The 14,091-nt window shown below is 38.9% G+C and overlaps 1 protein-coding gene and 1 long non-coding RNA gene across 2 annotated transcripts in view; one reads left to right on the forward strand and one right to left on the reverse strand.

Annotated features, from left to right (window-relative positions):
• The window catches only part of SALL1 (spalt like transcription factor 1), a 21,274-nt gene extending 18,793 nt beyond the window's left edge, over window positions 1-2,481 (reverse strand). Inside the window, exon 1 of the mRNA XM_077458429.1 lies at window positions 2,264-2,481. Coding sequence (XP_077314555.1) covers window positions 2,264-2,339 — 76 coding nt within the window. The 5' untranslated portion in view covers window positions 2,340-2,481. The remainder of the gene's footprint in view (window positions 1-2,263) is intronic.
• LOC143934813 (uncharacterized) overlaps window positions 1-3,649 on the forward strand; it is a 4,076-nt gene extending 427 nt beyond the window's left edge. The window contains exon 2 of the long non-coding RNA XR_013263371.1: window positions 3,317-3,649. This is a non-coding gene — a long non-coding RNA (uncharacterized LOC143934813). The remainder of the gene's footprint in view (window positions 1-3,316) is intronic.
• The last annotated feature ends 10,442 nt before the right edge of the window (window positions 3,650-14,091 follow it).

Here is a 14,091-nt window from a genome sequence, read left to right on the forward strand (position 1 = left end):
AAATCGCTTTTCAATGGGGGTCTGGTGTAATGAAATGGGGATTGTCACACAAGGTGCATCCACTGGATTAGCAGGATAGAAGTGAGGACAGCAGCGGAGAGATCAGGACATGGAAGTGGCTGCAAAGGTCCCATCTGCCCTACAGGGAATCCACAGCCAGCAATGCTCAGGATCTGCTACAACACACTAAAGTCCTTCTTACGCCATTCAATAAGCAGACTAATAATAAAACCACGTTTACAAACAGCCTAATCCCTTAAGAGCCTTTCCAGATATTGCAACAACTCAAACTCTCATGCAACTTGCAAAGAAAAAAAAAAATTGAATGTGAATATTTAGAAGTGGAAAAATGAGAAATTATATATATATATATATATATATATATATATATATATATATATATATATATATATATATATATATATATATATATATATATATATATACACACACATACACACACATATACACACAGACACACAAATTTTTTCCACATACACAAAATTGCACATCTGCAACAAGACAACAAAGTAGCCCACACAGTGATAGTATGAGTGTAACAAAGTTGCAGATTTATATCTACAAGATAAGATATATAGATAATTATAACCGCAAAATTGTATCTCTAATGTCTACAAAACGAGTCCATACAAGATTTACAGAACTATTGGTAGCCGGAGAGTAAGGCTGGGCCATACATTGTACAATTTTCCTTTAGATTTACCAAAACCCATATAACATGGGGGAGGTCAAACCTAAACACTTTCAATTTGTATGCAATCAGGCAGGGCCTTGCACTATACATGGTTGAAAGGTAAATCTAAAAGGAAAATTTAAAAAATATATATAAATTCTATAATGTATGACCAGCTTTACATCGAGAATATATATATCTTGCATCTACAAGGTAATATAACCCATACATGATCTATAGATTTGTATAACTGCATTAACTATCTCCAACATCCACAAAGTAACAATGTAACCCATACATTAGCTACATTAGAAATATTAACCGAACAATTGTATCTCTAAACACCTTCAAAGTAACAATGTAGCCCATAATTAGTAGCCGGAGAGTAACCCAATTACGTATGTGTATCTGTAACATCTATAGAGTAACAATGTAACCCATAAACGATCTATAGAATCCTTGGTAGCCTGAGTGTAACAGCTGCAGATGTATCGCTAGCAACTAACAAAAATGAACAACGTAGATCATATAGATATATAAAAAAAAAATGTTTTGGTAGTAACCTGCGAGTAACATTGTTGCAGATGAAGTAACGCTGTAGCCCATACGCGATCTATAGAACTCTTGTTAGCCTGAGAGTAGATTTGAATCCCCAACACCTATAAAGTAACTATAGAATTCTAGGCAGTCTGAGTAATATGGTTGTAGATGTGGATCTCTATGTAAAGTAACAATGGAGCTCCCACACGATCTATAGAACTCTTGGTAGCCCGAGAGTAGATTAGGATCCCAAACACCTATAAAGTAATTATAAAATTCTAGGCAGCCTGAGTAATATGGTTGTAGATGTGGATCTCTATGTAAAGTAACAATGTAGCTCCCACACGATCTATAGAACTCTTGGTAGCCCGAGAGTAGATTAGGATCCCAAACACCTATAAAGTAATTATAAAATTCTAAGCAGCCTGAGTAATATGGTTGTAGATGTGGATCTCTATGTAAAGTAACAATGTAGCCCATACACGATCTATAGAACTCTTAGAAGCCCGAGTTGCAGATTTGAATCTCTATAAAAAGAAGAGTGCAGCCCATACACGATCTATAGAATTCTTAGACGTAACATAGATGTTAGAGATCATCTACAACTATAATAACAGAGGATGTAGCTATAAAAAGGTTTGGTAACTTAGTTGCAGATTTGGATCCCTAACCTGTATAAAGTACCGATGTAGCCCATACACGATCTATAGAAGTCCTAGCAATCAGAGTAACCTAGTAGCAGATGTGGACATGTAGACGATGAATAGGGTGGTTGGTAGTCTCAGGTTGGTCCCCCCACCATGTACAGGGTAAGAATGGAGCCCATACACCAGGTAGAGGAGGTGAGATCGTCCTGCGAACAAAGTAGCAGAGTGACAAAGTGAAAGCAGTGGGTGTCAGCAGCGTGGAGCCCACTCGTGTAAAGTTTGGACGAGTGAGATGGATGCGATGTCTCTCGGTGTGTGTATGCGGAGATCGGTGCTGGGATAAATCCGGGGGGTGACAGATGATAGAGGGGCTCCCACTTACCATGACTTCCAGGCGGCAGGGCCAGGCCAGGCTCCGATTGGAAATGCTGGGGCTTCGCCTGCTTCCTCCGAGACATGCTGGCTCACACATCAGCTGGGGCAGAAGACAAATAATTTACTCCCAAAATGTGCTCCCAATTCCGGGCAGGGAGCCCCAGCCAGCGCGCATGTGTCCTGCCATAATTATGATGATCAATAATGCATTGCGATTAATCATAGGAGAGGGCTTAGTAATGGGGAGGGGGGGGGGGGGTGTTGGCACATGGCCAGCTCTATTCAAACCAACTCGCCCTAATCAATGAGCCTGTGATTCGCTGGAGGCTCCTGTCTTTCTCAGCTGCCACCCAATAATAAGGGGGCCGGCTTGTAGGGAGGGAGGGAGGAGGCAGGGACTCGGGCTTTGGAGACACTATTAACCCTCTTAGCAACAACAATTTGTTTCTTGGACGAGATGTGCTCTCTGACCTCCCTCTCTACACATCCGGATCGTGCTGATCGCAAGCTCTGCGGACCAGGGAGCCGCACTCACCTGACAACCTACTTGTCCCTTCATGTCACACGATCCCACGATCAGATCACCCTAATAATAATAATAATAATGTCACTCGAACTCGCCTGTCCTGTGTAGCTGCAACACAGAGCAGAGCGCAGTACACCTTCCCATCTCACATCGGATAAATTCTCAAAGTCAACATGACTTTCTTTTCACTTTCCAACTATCGATCGCTGCCTATTCGGAATTAAAAAAAAAATAAAGTGTTGACAATGGCATAGGGAGTGCTAGTGCTGGCAGAGCCTGGTGTACCTGGCATTACAGCTGGCACCACCAGCGATCATTCCATTAGATCCTAGCAGGAATGGCATTTATTAGTACATTGCACGATCCTCAGCTGTCTCACTAATAAAGCAATGTGTAGAAAATGTGGGATTAGGAAAGTTGTTGTTCAGGTCTGCCCCTGAGCTGGGACTGGTGGCTGCTGCTGTCACTCAAGGGGGCTCTGCTGTGCTGGGAGCTGGAGGAGCAAGAGGGACTAATGTTTCCTTCTTCCAGCAGACTAGATGGGATGGTGGGATGGCTGGCAGCTCCTGGATCAGTCTGATCCACATAGAGAGAAAAGAAGAAGAAGAAGCAGATCATCATACCTTGGAGGTCTTCATCCTCCCATCTCCTCCAAGCCCAGCAACTCCATTCATCTGATCTGTCCCTTCATTTCCCAGACTTGACCTTAACACCCTAAACGATGACGGCTGACTGATGGAGGCGACCAGCTGTAGTGTCTTCATCCTACCTTGTATTTATGTTCTTCTCATTGTTCTGTTCTTGTCAATGCAAAATAAAAATGACATGTCTATTATTAATAATAAAAAAAAAATCTTTTTTTTTTAACTTTGATTTAATTGTTTCATCTGTTGTGTGACTTCTATGGTGTTTTGGGTCCTGTTTTGATATGTAACTTAAACTTAAACATTTTTTTTAACTTTTATTTTAAATATTGACACATCTTTTCTTCTTTTTTTTATTATTGACTCCAGCAGTTTTGCATTTTCCTTGCTATTTTAGGGTGGATTGCACATGAAGCTCAGTTGGGGGCTGAGTTTGAAGGATGGACATAATAATCTTCCTATAAGTGATACTGAACAAGTCATTATTTTTCACTGAATATTTAAACACATGCCTTGGCAGAGATTGATATATAGCTGCTAGAGATGAGATGGGGTAGGCTTTGCCAGTCTCCGTATATGTGTGGGTGTGTGTCTTATTTTTCCTGTACAATGCACAATGTAATGCATGGAGAGCACAATGTACCATGATGGATCAGAACATTGCCATGTTATACTGTACTGATGGGGATGTCAGAACACAATAGAAAAGTTTAGGAGGACACATACTTGGCTTACACCTGGAGGTACCAGATAGAGAATTCTTTGGGTTACAGTGTAAAGTTATAATTAATATGGCATGTGTTGTACATGTCCACTAATATATATATATATATATATATATATATATATATATATATATATATATATATATATATATATATATATATATATATATATATATAATAGCACACACGCATACATGTATTTATAGAGAAAGAGAAATACTTTTGTGCATTTTCAAAGCCACCTCGGTGTCTGCAGCGCTAAGCTTAGGTATGTGTGTCTCTAATGTGTCCGAGAACTGGTCTGCTCCCTTGTTGATGAGAATACATTAATTCCATGCCATTGTATATGAGATTTGCACTATTTGAACATTTTATGCATTTAGTATTATTTTACCTGTTTGTATCGATGTCAAAGTAATTTTAAGCTTCAAAATTGGAGATTATATATGTAAAAAAAAAAAAAAAAAAAAAATATATATATATATATATATATATATATATATATATATATATATATATATATATATACTCTTTCAGCTCATAGAAAACACTTCTAATCTAACGATCTAAGAAAGACCTATGGGTTTTGCAGGGGGGATCTAAATAGCTAGAGTGCAGCCTAATCACTGCAAGGGGTTAAACGATGCATGAGGATTGGTCATTATTACTCTTTCACTGAAAAGGGCACCAATAACACAGGGCATTAGCATTGACAAGCAAGCTGCATCTTCACTTGTGAGATATATATATATATATATATATATATATATGTGTGTATATATATATATATATATATATATATATATATATATATATATATATATATATATATATATATACAGTGGTGTGAAAAAGTGTTTGCCCCCTTCCTCATTTCCTGTTCCTTTGCATGTTTGTCACACTTAAGTGTTTCGGAACATCAAACCAATTTAAACAATAGTCAAGGACAACACAAGTAAACACAAAATGCAATTTGTAAATGAAGGTGTTTATTATTAAAGGTGAAAAAAAATCCAAACCATCATGGCCATGTGTGAAAAAGTGATTGCCCCCCTTGTTAAAACATACTATAACTGTGGTTGTCCACACCTGAGTTCAATTTCTCTAGCCACACCCAGGCCTGATTATTGCCACACCTGTTCACAATCAAGGCATCACTTAAATAGGAGCTGCTTGACACAGTAAGGTCCACCAGAAGATCCTTAAAAGCTACACATCATGCCGAGACCCAAAGAAATTCAGGAACAATTGAGAAAGAAAGTAATTGAGATCTATCAGTCTGGAAAGGGTTATAAAGCCATTTCCAAAGCTTTGGGAATCCAGCGAACCACAGTGAGAGCCATTATCCACAAATGGCGAAGACATGGAACAGTGGTGAACCTTCCCAGGAGTGGCCGGCCGCCCAAAATTACCCCAAGAGCGCAGCGACGACTCATCCAAGAGGTCACAAAAGACCCCACAACAACGTCCAAGGAACTGCAGGCCTCACTTGCCTCAGTTAAGGTCAGCGTTCATGCCTCCACCATCAGGAAAAGACTGGGCAAAAATGGCCTGCATGGCAGAGTTCCAAGGAGAAAACCACTGCTGAGCAAAAAGAACATCAAAGCTCGTCTCAATTTCTCCACAACACATCTTGATGATCCCCAAGACTTTTGGGACAACATTCTGTGGACCGATGAGACAAAAGTGGAACTCTTTGGAAGGTGTGTGTCCAAGTATATCTGGCGTAGAAGGAACACTGCATTTCATAAAAAGAACATTATACCAACAGTAAAATATGGTGGTGGTAGTGTGATGGTCTGGGGCTGTTTTGCTGCTTCAGGACCTGGAAGACTTGCCGTGATAAAAGGAACTATGAATTCTGCTGTCTACCAAGAGATCCTGAAGGAGAATGTCCGACCATCTGTTCGTGTACTCAAGCTGAAACGAACTTGGGTTCTGCAGCAGGACAATGATCCTAAACACACCAGCAAGTCCACCACCGAATGGCTGAAGAAAAACAAAATGAAGACTTTGGAGTGGCCTAGCCAAAGTCCTGACCTGAATCCTATGTGGTATGACCTTAAAAAGGCCGTTCATGCTCGAAAACCCTCTAATGTAACTGAATTAGGACAATTCTGCAAAGATGAGTGGGCCAAAATTCCTCCAGGACGCTGTAAAAGCCTCATTGCACGTTATCGCAAACGCTTGGTTGCAGTTGTTGCTGCTAAGGGTGGCCCAACCAGTTATTAGGTTTAGGGGGCAATCACTTTTTCACACAGGGCCATGATGGTTTGGATTTTTTTTCACCTTTAATAATAAACACCTTCATTTACAAATTGCATTTTGTGTTTACTTGTGTTGTCCTTGACTATTGTTTTAAATTGGTTTGATGTTCCGAAACACTTAAGTGTGACAAACATGCAAAGGAACAGGAAATGAGGAAGGGGGCAAACACTTTTTCACACCACTGTATATATACAGTGTGCAATATGATATAAAATCAGGATGTATCTTCAGTTTCAGTTTTAGCAAATATATGTAAAAGCAGGATGAATCTTCTTCACTTTTTAAGTTTTATATATATATATATATATATATATATATATATATATATATATATATATATATATATATATATATATTTAGATATTTAGATATATAGATAGATAATGCACCTTCACTTTTCAGATTATATGTAGATAGATAGATATTATTTTATCATATTTCAGTATTTATGTCTTTCTCTGTATGCATTTATATATTAACCCCCCTGCTTCCAATATCACTCCTGCATTTACATACTAACATACAGATGAAATCTGCAGGCCTATCCATATGCATAGCTTGCTTATGTAAATGTACATCTTGTTAGAATCTGTTACTCCTCCAAGGTGTTTTTCCTCTTTAGAATTGATTACAACATAGTCACTCTTTGTCTTTCAATCTAGTCCCCACTCCACCAACTCCTTTGCCACTGTAGAGTCTTCAGCCCTTGGGGTCCTTCCATTTTTTATTTATTTTTTCTAAACAATAGGAACCCATCACCTCCCTAGTTTAGATTTATTTCCAGATGATCAATACACAGCATAGAAGCCCCAGATTTAATCCTGATCCATTATTTCTGACAGCACATAATTGATCAGAGGTCAAACAAATACATATAATTAAATCATAAGTAATATGGGGTGACTGAAGGCGAATCTTTAAACAGGAAGCCAAAAGAAAGGAGGTGAAGGGAATTAGTACATTTATTTCTGTTTTGTTGTCTGTTCTATGGCTTTTGGCATTTGATGACCACTTGCCACACTTCAATGTGTCCTTTTTTTGGAAGTGCTGTAACTGTTTATGATACTGTTGGACAATTCACAGCTGCCAGCCCCTTAAATTGGAAGGAGACCATTCATCATCGTAGAACAAAAAACACAATTTTACTAGGGAAAAAACTGTCCAAAATAGGAACCTGAAATAAAATTACTTTGATATCATACCTAATCAAAAATCAAATCCTTATAGAGTAGAAAAGGTAGCAATCAAAATTCAAATTGTCATCAAATTGTCATATCAGAATTCTTAAAAATGTAAAGCTCACTTTGTCTTTAAATTCTTTTTTTACGTTCAAATGTATAAATAATTCTAAGACTGGGGCATTGGACATTGTTAATGATGTTTCTGGCCTTCTGTTTAAAATGTCAGTGTTCCCAATAAATGTATAGATCTTCTGCCTCACCTCTCTCATTTCCTTTGGAGTGTATCCTTTTTCTTTCCTAGATTGTTTGTTAACCCTTATATGTTAATTTCCTATTTCTCACATCCTGCTGTACAGATAATGCTGCTCTTGTTTTCACTATTACTACTACAAATACAGAATAGATTGCTTTAACAGTATTCTAAATATAACATTAGGGTATTATTATAATGGTACATTATACATTTTAAATACTTCCAGACAATAGCACAAACTTCACAAATTCAACAAGTATGCTGTGTATTTTATATTTTACAATGACATTTCTAAAGGCATTTTTTAGCACAATACAAGTATACATGTGAATTTTGGGATCATATATGATATGACATTTTTGTTAAGATAATTTGTTATTGGTAGCAATGTATTATATACCATTGATTTGAAAATCATCATTCACACATGCATGCCTGCTGGTGACATACCAGTCTATACCATAAAGGGCAGGTGCATGTTTTAGATACCATAGATTGATATGTGATTTGGTTTTGGTCAGTACATGTTTAAGCCCAATGTCTGGATGCGGATTTTCCTGCAGTTTCCTGTTTCTATTCCCATTAACAGTCATTCTTTGGAATGTAAAGTCACAGGACTCCGGCGAGGTACTGATATTAATGGATACAGCTGCATCTACTTGTTTAGCAATGGAGTTAAATTTGGTTTTGAAGTTAATGAAATCTATATTTTAGCACTGCAATTTCTCACATCACAAATAAATGCAAAGACCAGCAACTATAAAACAAACTACAAATACAGGTGAAAACTAGAACACCTTTTTATTTTTCAGTGTCTCATTTTAGCAAAGTCATTTTATTTCTGGATAAATGTGTGCTGCTGCCATTCAAAAGTAATGCTCACGTTAGAGTGATCTATTGACCATTAATCAATAATCCATTAGCATAATGCAAGTTAAGAAAGTGCATTATTATGTTATAAGATATGTGACACCCCTGATTAAAGATACACTCCAGTTTAACATGAACATTTTGCATGTAGACCGAGCCAGAGGACACACTTTACCTGCTCAATGGATCTGATTTTTATGCTGGCATTTGTCTTGAGAGGCTAATTGCCCTGTTAGTTAAATCATTGTGTTTGCTGGTATCCTCAGCTCCTAAATTATACACTGTCTTCTGTTTGAGTCCACCGTAGCCCCCCGACACACTTGAGCACTGAGGGGAGGTACAGAACCATGTGGACTGCAACCTTGTCCAGAAGCACTGTGATAATCCTGCTGGATCTGGCTTGGATTATATTAAAGATTAAGATAATTAAGTAAACTCTATAAGCCTTTTAAATTATGTTTAGGGTGTCAGTGGACACATGTCCGCTGACATCCGCTGCTCCATAGAGAGCTATGGACAATCTGAATAACTGACAAGTGGACTTGATCAGAGAGCCCATGTGAAACCAGCCTTAAGCCTCCTACACACAATCAGATTTTCTAAAGGGAATTGTGTGATGACAGGCTGTTGCGGGAAAATCCGACCGTTTGTACGCTCCATTGGACAGTTGTCAGATTTTCCGCAGACAAATGTTGGATGGTAGGCTTTAAAATTTTCCGCAGACATGTCTGTTGTCAGATTTTCTGAGCGTGTGTACACAAGTCCGATGGACAAAAGTCCAAAGTACAAACACGCATGCTCGGAAGCAAGGACGAGCTAGAAGCGGTCGGTCTTGTAAACTAGCAGTCATAATGGAGAATTAACATTCGTGATGCGTATATTGTACATTCTCTTCAGTCCTGGCCCCCAAGGAGCTTACAATCTAAAGTCCCTAATTCACATTCATACATACACATACTAGGGCCAATTTAGACATGAACCAATTACCCTAACGGCATGTTTTTGGAGAATGGGAGGAAACCAGCATAGCCGGAGGAAACCCACTCGGGCACAGGGAGAATATTCAAACTTCAGGCAGGTAGTGCCATCGTTAGGACTCAAAATCACCACCCTAGTGCTGCCAGGCACAAGTATTAACCACTTAACCACTGTGCTGGCCTACAATGGCTAGCAGTTCAATATTTTTACTTTATTATTATATACAATCAAATTATCATAGTATATAATCTTTATGGGTAATTATTTTTTACATACTCGCTTAGGTTTGCATTTCCCTTTTAACTATACAACTGTTTGGTAATTATGAAGACTATGGCTGGAATCTTATATAGGTAGAACAAAATAACAATTCCTGAAAAAAAAAAAAAAGTTTAATGGCTTGAAAAACAATCTAGGATGCTGGAAAATGTATTGAGTTTAAAATCAGCAGGCAGCTGGGACCATATCTTTAGTAAAATACTAACATAGTAAAAACACAGCAAAACATTGGTACTATGTCATGCTAAATATAATGTATAATATTTCACAAACAGCTAGCACTAAGGGCCTGAAATAAAGCCAGTATGTGTTTTTAAGTAAATGCTTTTTACTCCAAAAAAATAGAGTAGCGTCTGTTCTTCTAAGGCTGGCCATACATTATACAATTTTCTTATTTAATTTCTTTTAGATTTACCTTCAACTTTTTAGTGCAGGGGCCTGCCTGATTGCATACAAATTGAAAGTGTTTAGGTTTGACCTCATATTATATGATTTGGTAAATCTAAGACCCCTTTCACACCACACCGCCCATAGCGTGGGCAGTAAAAAGCCTCTATTTTTAGCTGTGTTTTACCGCCGGATTTGCGGCGCATTTCAGCCCCTAGCGGGGTGCTTTTACCCCCCGCTAGCGGCCGAGAAAGGGTTAAAACCGCCGGCAATACGTCACAATAACAGCGTTTTGCCAGCGGTATTACAGCGCTGCCCCATTGATTTCAATGGGGAGCAGCGGTGGAGGAGCGGTAAACACTCCACTCCTTCACCGCTCCAAAGAAGCTGCTGGCAGGACTTTTCCCTGACGTCCTGCCAGCGCACCGCTGCAGTGTGAAAGCCCTCGGGCTTTCACACTACAAACAAAGGTGCAGCTTTTTTAGGGTGGATTGCAGGCGCTATTTCTAACGCTATAGCGCCTGCAAAACGCCCTGGTGTGAAAGGAGTCTAAAGGAAAACTGTACATGAAAATTGTATACAGGTAATGTGTGGATAGTCGTAGTTTGGGATGATGTGTTCTAAAAGGGAGCACCCTTTGAATTCTATTGAATGTTCAGCCAGTTTATTGAGACAGTACTTTCAATGGACTAGCATGGAGCCCCATACAAACTATTAGATGTTCTGCAGATTTTGTCTTCAAATTTACCAAAACCATGTAGTGCAAGGGCCTGCCTGATTGCATACACATTGAAACTCTTAAGCCTCGTACACACGATCGGATTTTCCGACAGGAAACGTGTGATGACAGGCTGTTGGCGGAAAATCTGACCGTGTGTATGCTCCATCAGACAATTGTTGTCGGACTTTCCGTTGGCTAGCATGTCTTAAAATTTTCCGCCAACAAATGTGTGTTGTCGGATTTTCCGATTGTGTGTACACAAGTCCGTCGGACAAAAGTCCAAAGTACAAACACGCATGCTCAGAAGCAAGGATGAACCAGAAGCGGTCGGTCTTGTAAACTAGCGCTTGTAATGGAGAATTAACATTTGTGACGTGGAAAATTATGAAATCTCAAAATGCAGCGCACATTCTCTTCTTCTTTAATGAGATAATAATGAAGCTGCTTTGCTGGTGATACTGATGGAGTTATGGCAAACAAAATTTCAAAGGCTTTTTTTTCTAGTGATATCAAGAATAATAATATTATGCTTTTTATTTTTTTATTTGGGCACGTTAACGCAGCATCATTATCCCGTAATTTTTAAGATAAAAAATACAACTATGTTGGTGTTCCTTGTTAATTTTACATTGTATTTTTTAAAATGTAACTGCCTACTCCCAAACTGTCATTTGAAGTAAAACAGATAGCCAAGTATTATTCTCCACAATTTTTTATTGTACATTAAAAAAAGAAAACAAGTAAAATTCGACATGCTATCTGCCAATAGAACTTAACCAAAAAGTGCATTCTATGCATCCAAAAATATCAAAATATACCAAATCAAATCATTATTCAACCAAAAAAATAATGCAATAACCCAAGGCCAATAATAAATTACACGTTGTCTCCTCCGATTCCGCAACATGTCAGAAACTAACTGAAAAGCATGAAATGAAAAACGTGAACTGAAAAGTCCAAAAAGAAAAGCGCAAATCAACACTCGCCAAACTTCTACTAACAGAAGGAGCCCAAAGGGTGGCGCTAAAGAGCTGAAAAACCATGTAGTACATCTAGTACGTCATTATGTTTGTAATTGTTGGCGAACAATTGTGTGACCATGTGTATGCAAGACAAGTTTGAGACAATGCCCTTCGGACAAAATTCCACAGTTTTGTTGTCGGAAAGTCCGATCGTGTGTACGAGGCATTAAGGTTTGACCTCATATTATGTGGTTTTGGTAAATCTGAAGACAAAAATCTGCAGAAAATCTAATAGTGTGTATGGGCCTTTAGGCTTGGTTCACACCTATGTGTTCAGTGCGGCTGGCGTTTGTTCAAGCATTGCAGCCCATTCACTTGAATAAGCTGCTGTACCTGCAGGAAATGCATTGAAAAGGTCCCTTGACTTTTTTTTTAAACTGCACACTGTACTGTGTGGGGGTGCCATTAAGAATGAATGTCAGCCCTGCATGTCTGTAAAAGAACAGAACATTTTGGATGCGGGTTGTTGCAGATGTGGAAACAGGTGTGATTCCTGCTAAGATTCTATATTTTTTTTCATTAAAGGATAACTTTTGGTATAATAATTAAAGGGATTGTAAAGTGAAATAAAAAAAAAAAAAATAACAAACATGTTATACTTACCTCCACTGTGCAGCTCGTTTTGCACAGAGTGGCCCCGAACCTGGTCTTCTGGGGTCCCTCGGCGGCTGTCTCTGCTTCCTCCCTCAGATGCTTCTCACGTTCATGCGAGCTCTCTCGCATGGTGAGAAGCATCTGCGGGTGCGCTCCTGTGATACACCCTGCGGCTATAGCTGCTCGCTGTATCACACGGCCCCGCCCCCGGCGCTCCGCGTCAGTGGATGGGATTGACAGCAGCGCGAGCCAATGGCTGCGCTGCTTTCCATCCATCCACTCCAGCCAATCAGCGGCCAGGCTGAATGGAAAGGACGTCGGGGGACGAGCGTGGAACATTCGAGGGGTGAGGTAAGTAAAACGGGGGGGCTGGTGGCGCCGAGACTGTCAGATGTTTTTTTCACCTTAATGCATAGAATGCATTAAGGTGAAAAAACATTTACCTTTACAACCCCTTTAATCCTCAGCCTCCCCCAGTTGGCCCTCCTTATTAATTTGTGTCTCCCGTTAGGTGAACCACGAAAACTCATCTCTCCAGGGAGGCCGATCTTGTCTATACCTAATAGAGTGTAATCTTAAGGCCCGTACACACAATACGAAAATAAAATGGGAAAATTTGTAAGACAAGCCGTCTGCGGATTTTCAGATCGTTAGTACGGTGCTTTCGACAGCCGATTTCACTTTTTCGTCAGACAAAAGCTGGGTGTGCAGATTATAAAATTTTTGTCTGATGTGAACTTGATGTCTGAGTTTCTGATGGTCAGTACAGAAATCGTAACACAAAAGTCGAAAGTCAAACACGCATGATCGAAATCAAAGAATGACCGGGAAGAGTTTGTTCTTGTAAACTACCATTCGAAATCTAGAATTAACATTGGTGATGTGGCAATTGATGAATTGGCAAAATGCAGCGCACATTCTCATCTTCTTTAATGGGATAATAATGAAGCTGCTTTGCTGGTAATACTGATGTAGTTATGCCAAACATATTTTAACCTCCCTGGCGGTATGATTATGACGGATTTTAGGTGCTGAAAGCGGTACAATTATTTTGCATGGAAAATTGTTTTTTTATATTGTAGTCCTGTAATTCTTAGCAATAACTCACTTAAATCTGTCCAAACCAGAGTCTAGTAGACATCCCGGGTATGATAAAGTTTGAAAAATTAAATCATAAATTATAAATTATAATATAATAAATAACTATAAATAATAATAAAAATTATTCAATAATGTAATCAAATCAAAAACACTGAGATTTGCTCAGTTGCAGAATTGTCACTGTCATTACTTTCAGTGTTTGATGACGGATCTCCCCACAAATCGCTATCGCTCAATTCTGCTAGTGATTCTAATTTATTATCGCTGTTTTCTAGCTGGTCTAAAA

Source organism: Lithobates pipiens, unplaced genomic scaffold (assembly GCF_037356315.1).
Source record: "Lithobates pipiens isolate NorthernLeopardFrog02 unplaced genomic scaffold, aLitPip1_a1.2 Scaffold_10, whole genome shotgun sequence".
In the NCBI taxonomy this organism is placed as follows: Eukaryota; Metazoa; Chordata; class Amphibia; order Anura; family Ranidae; genus Lithobates; species Lithobates pipiens.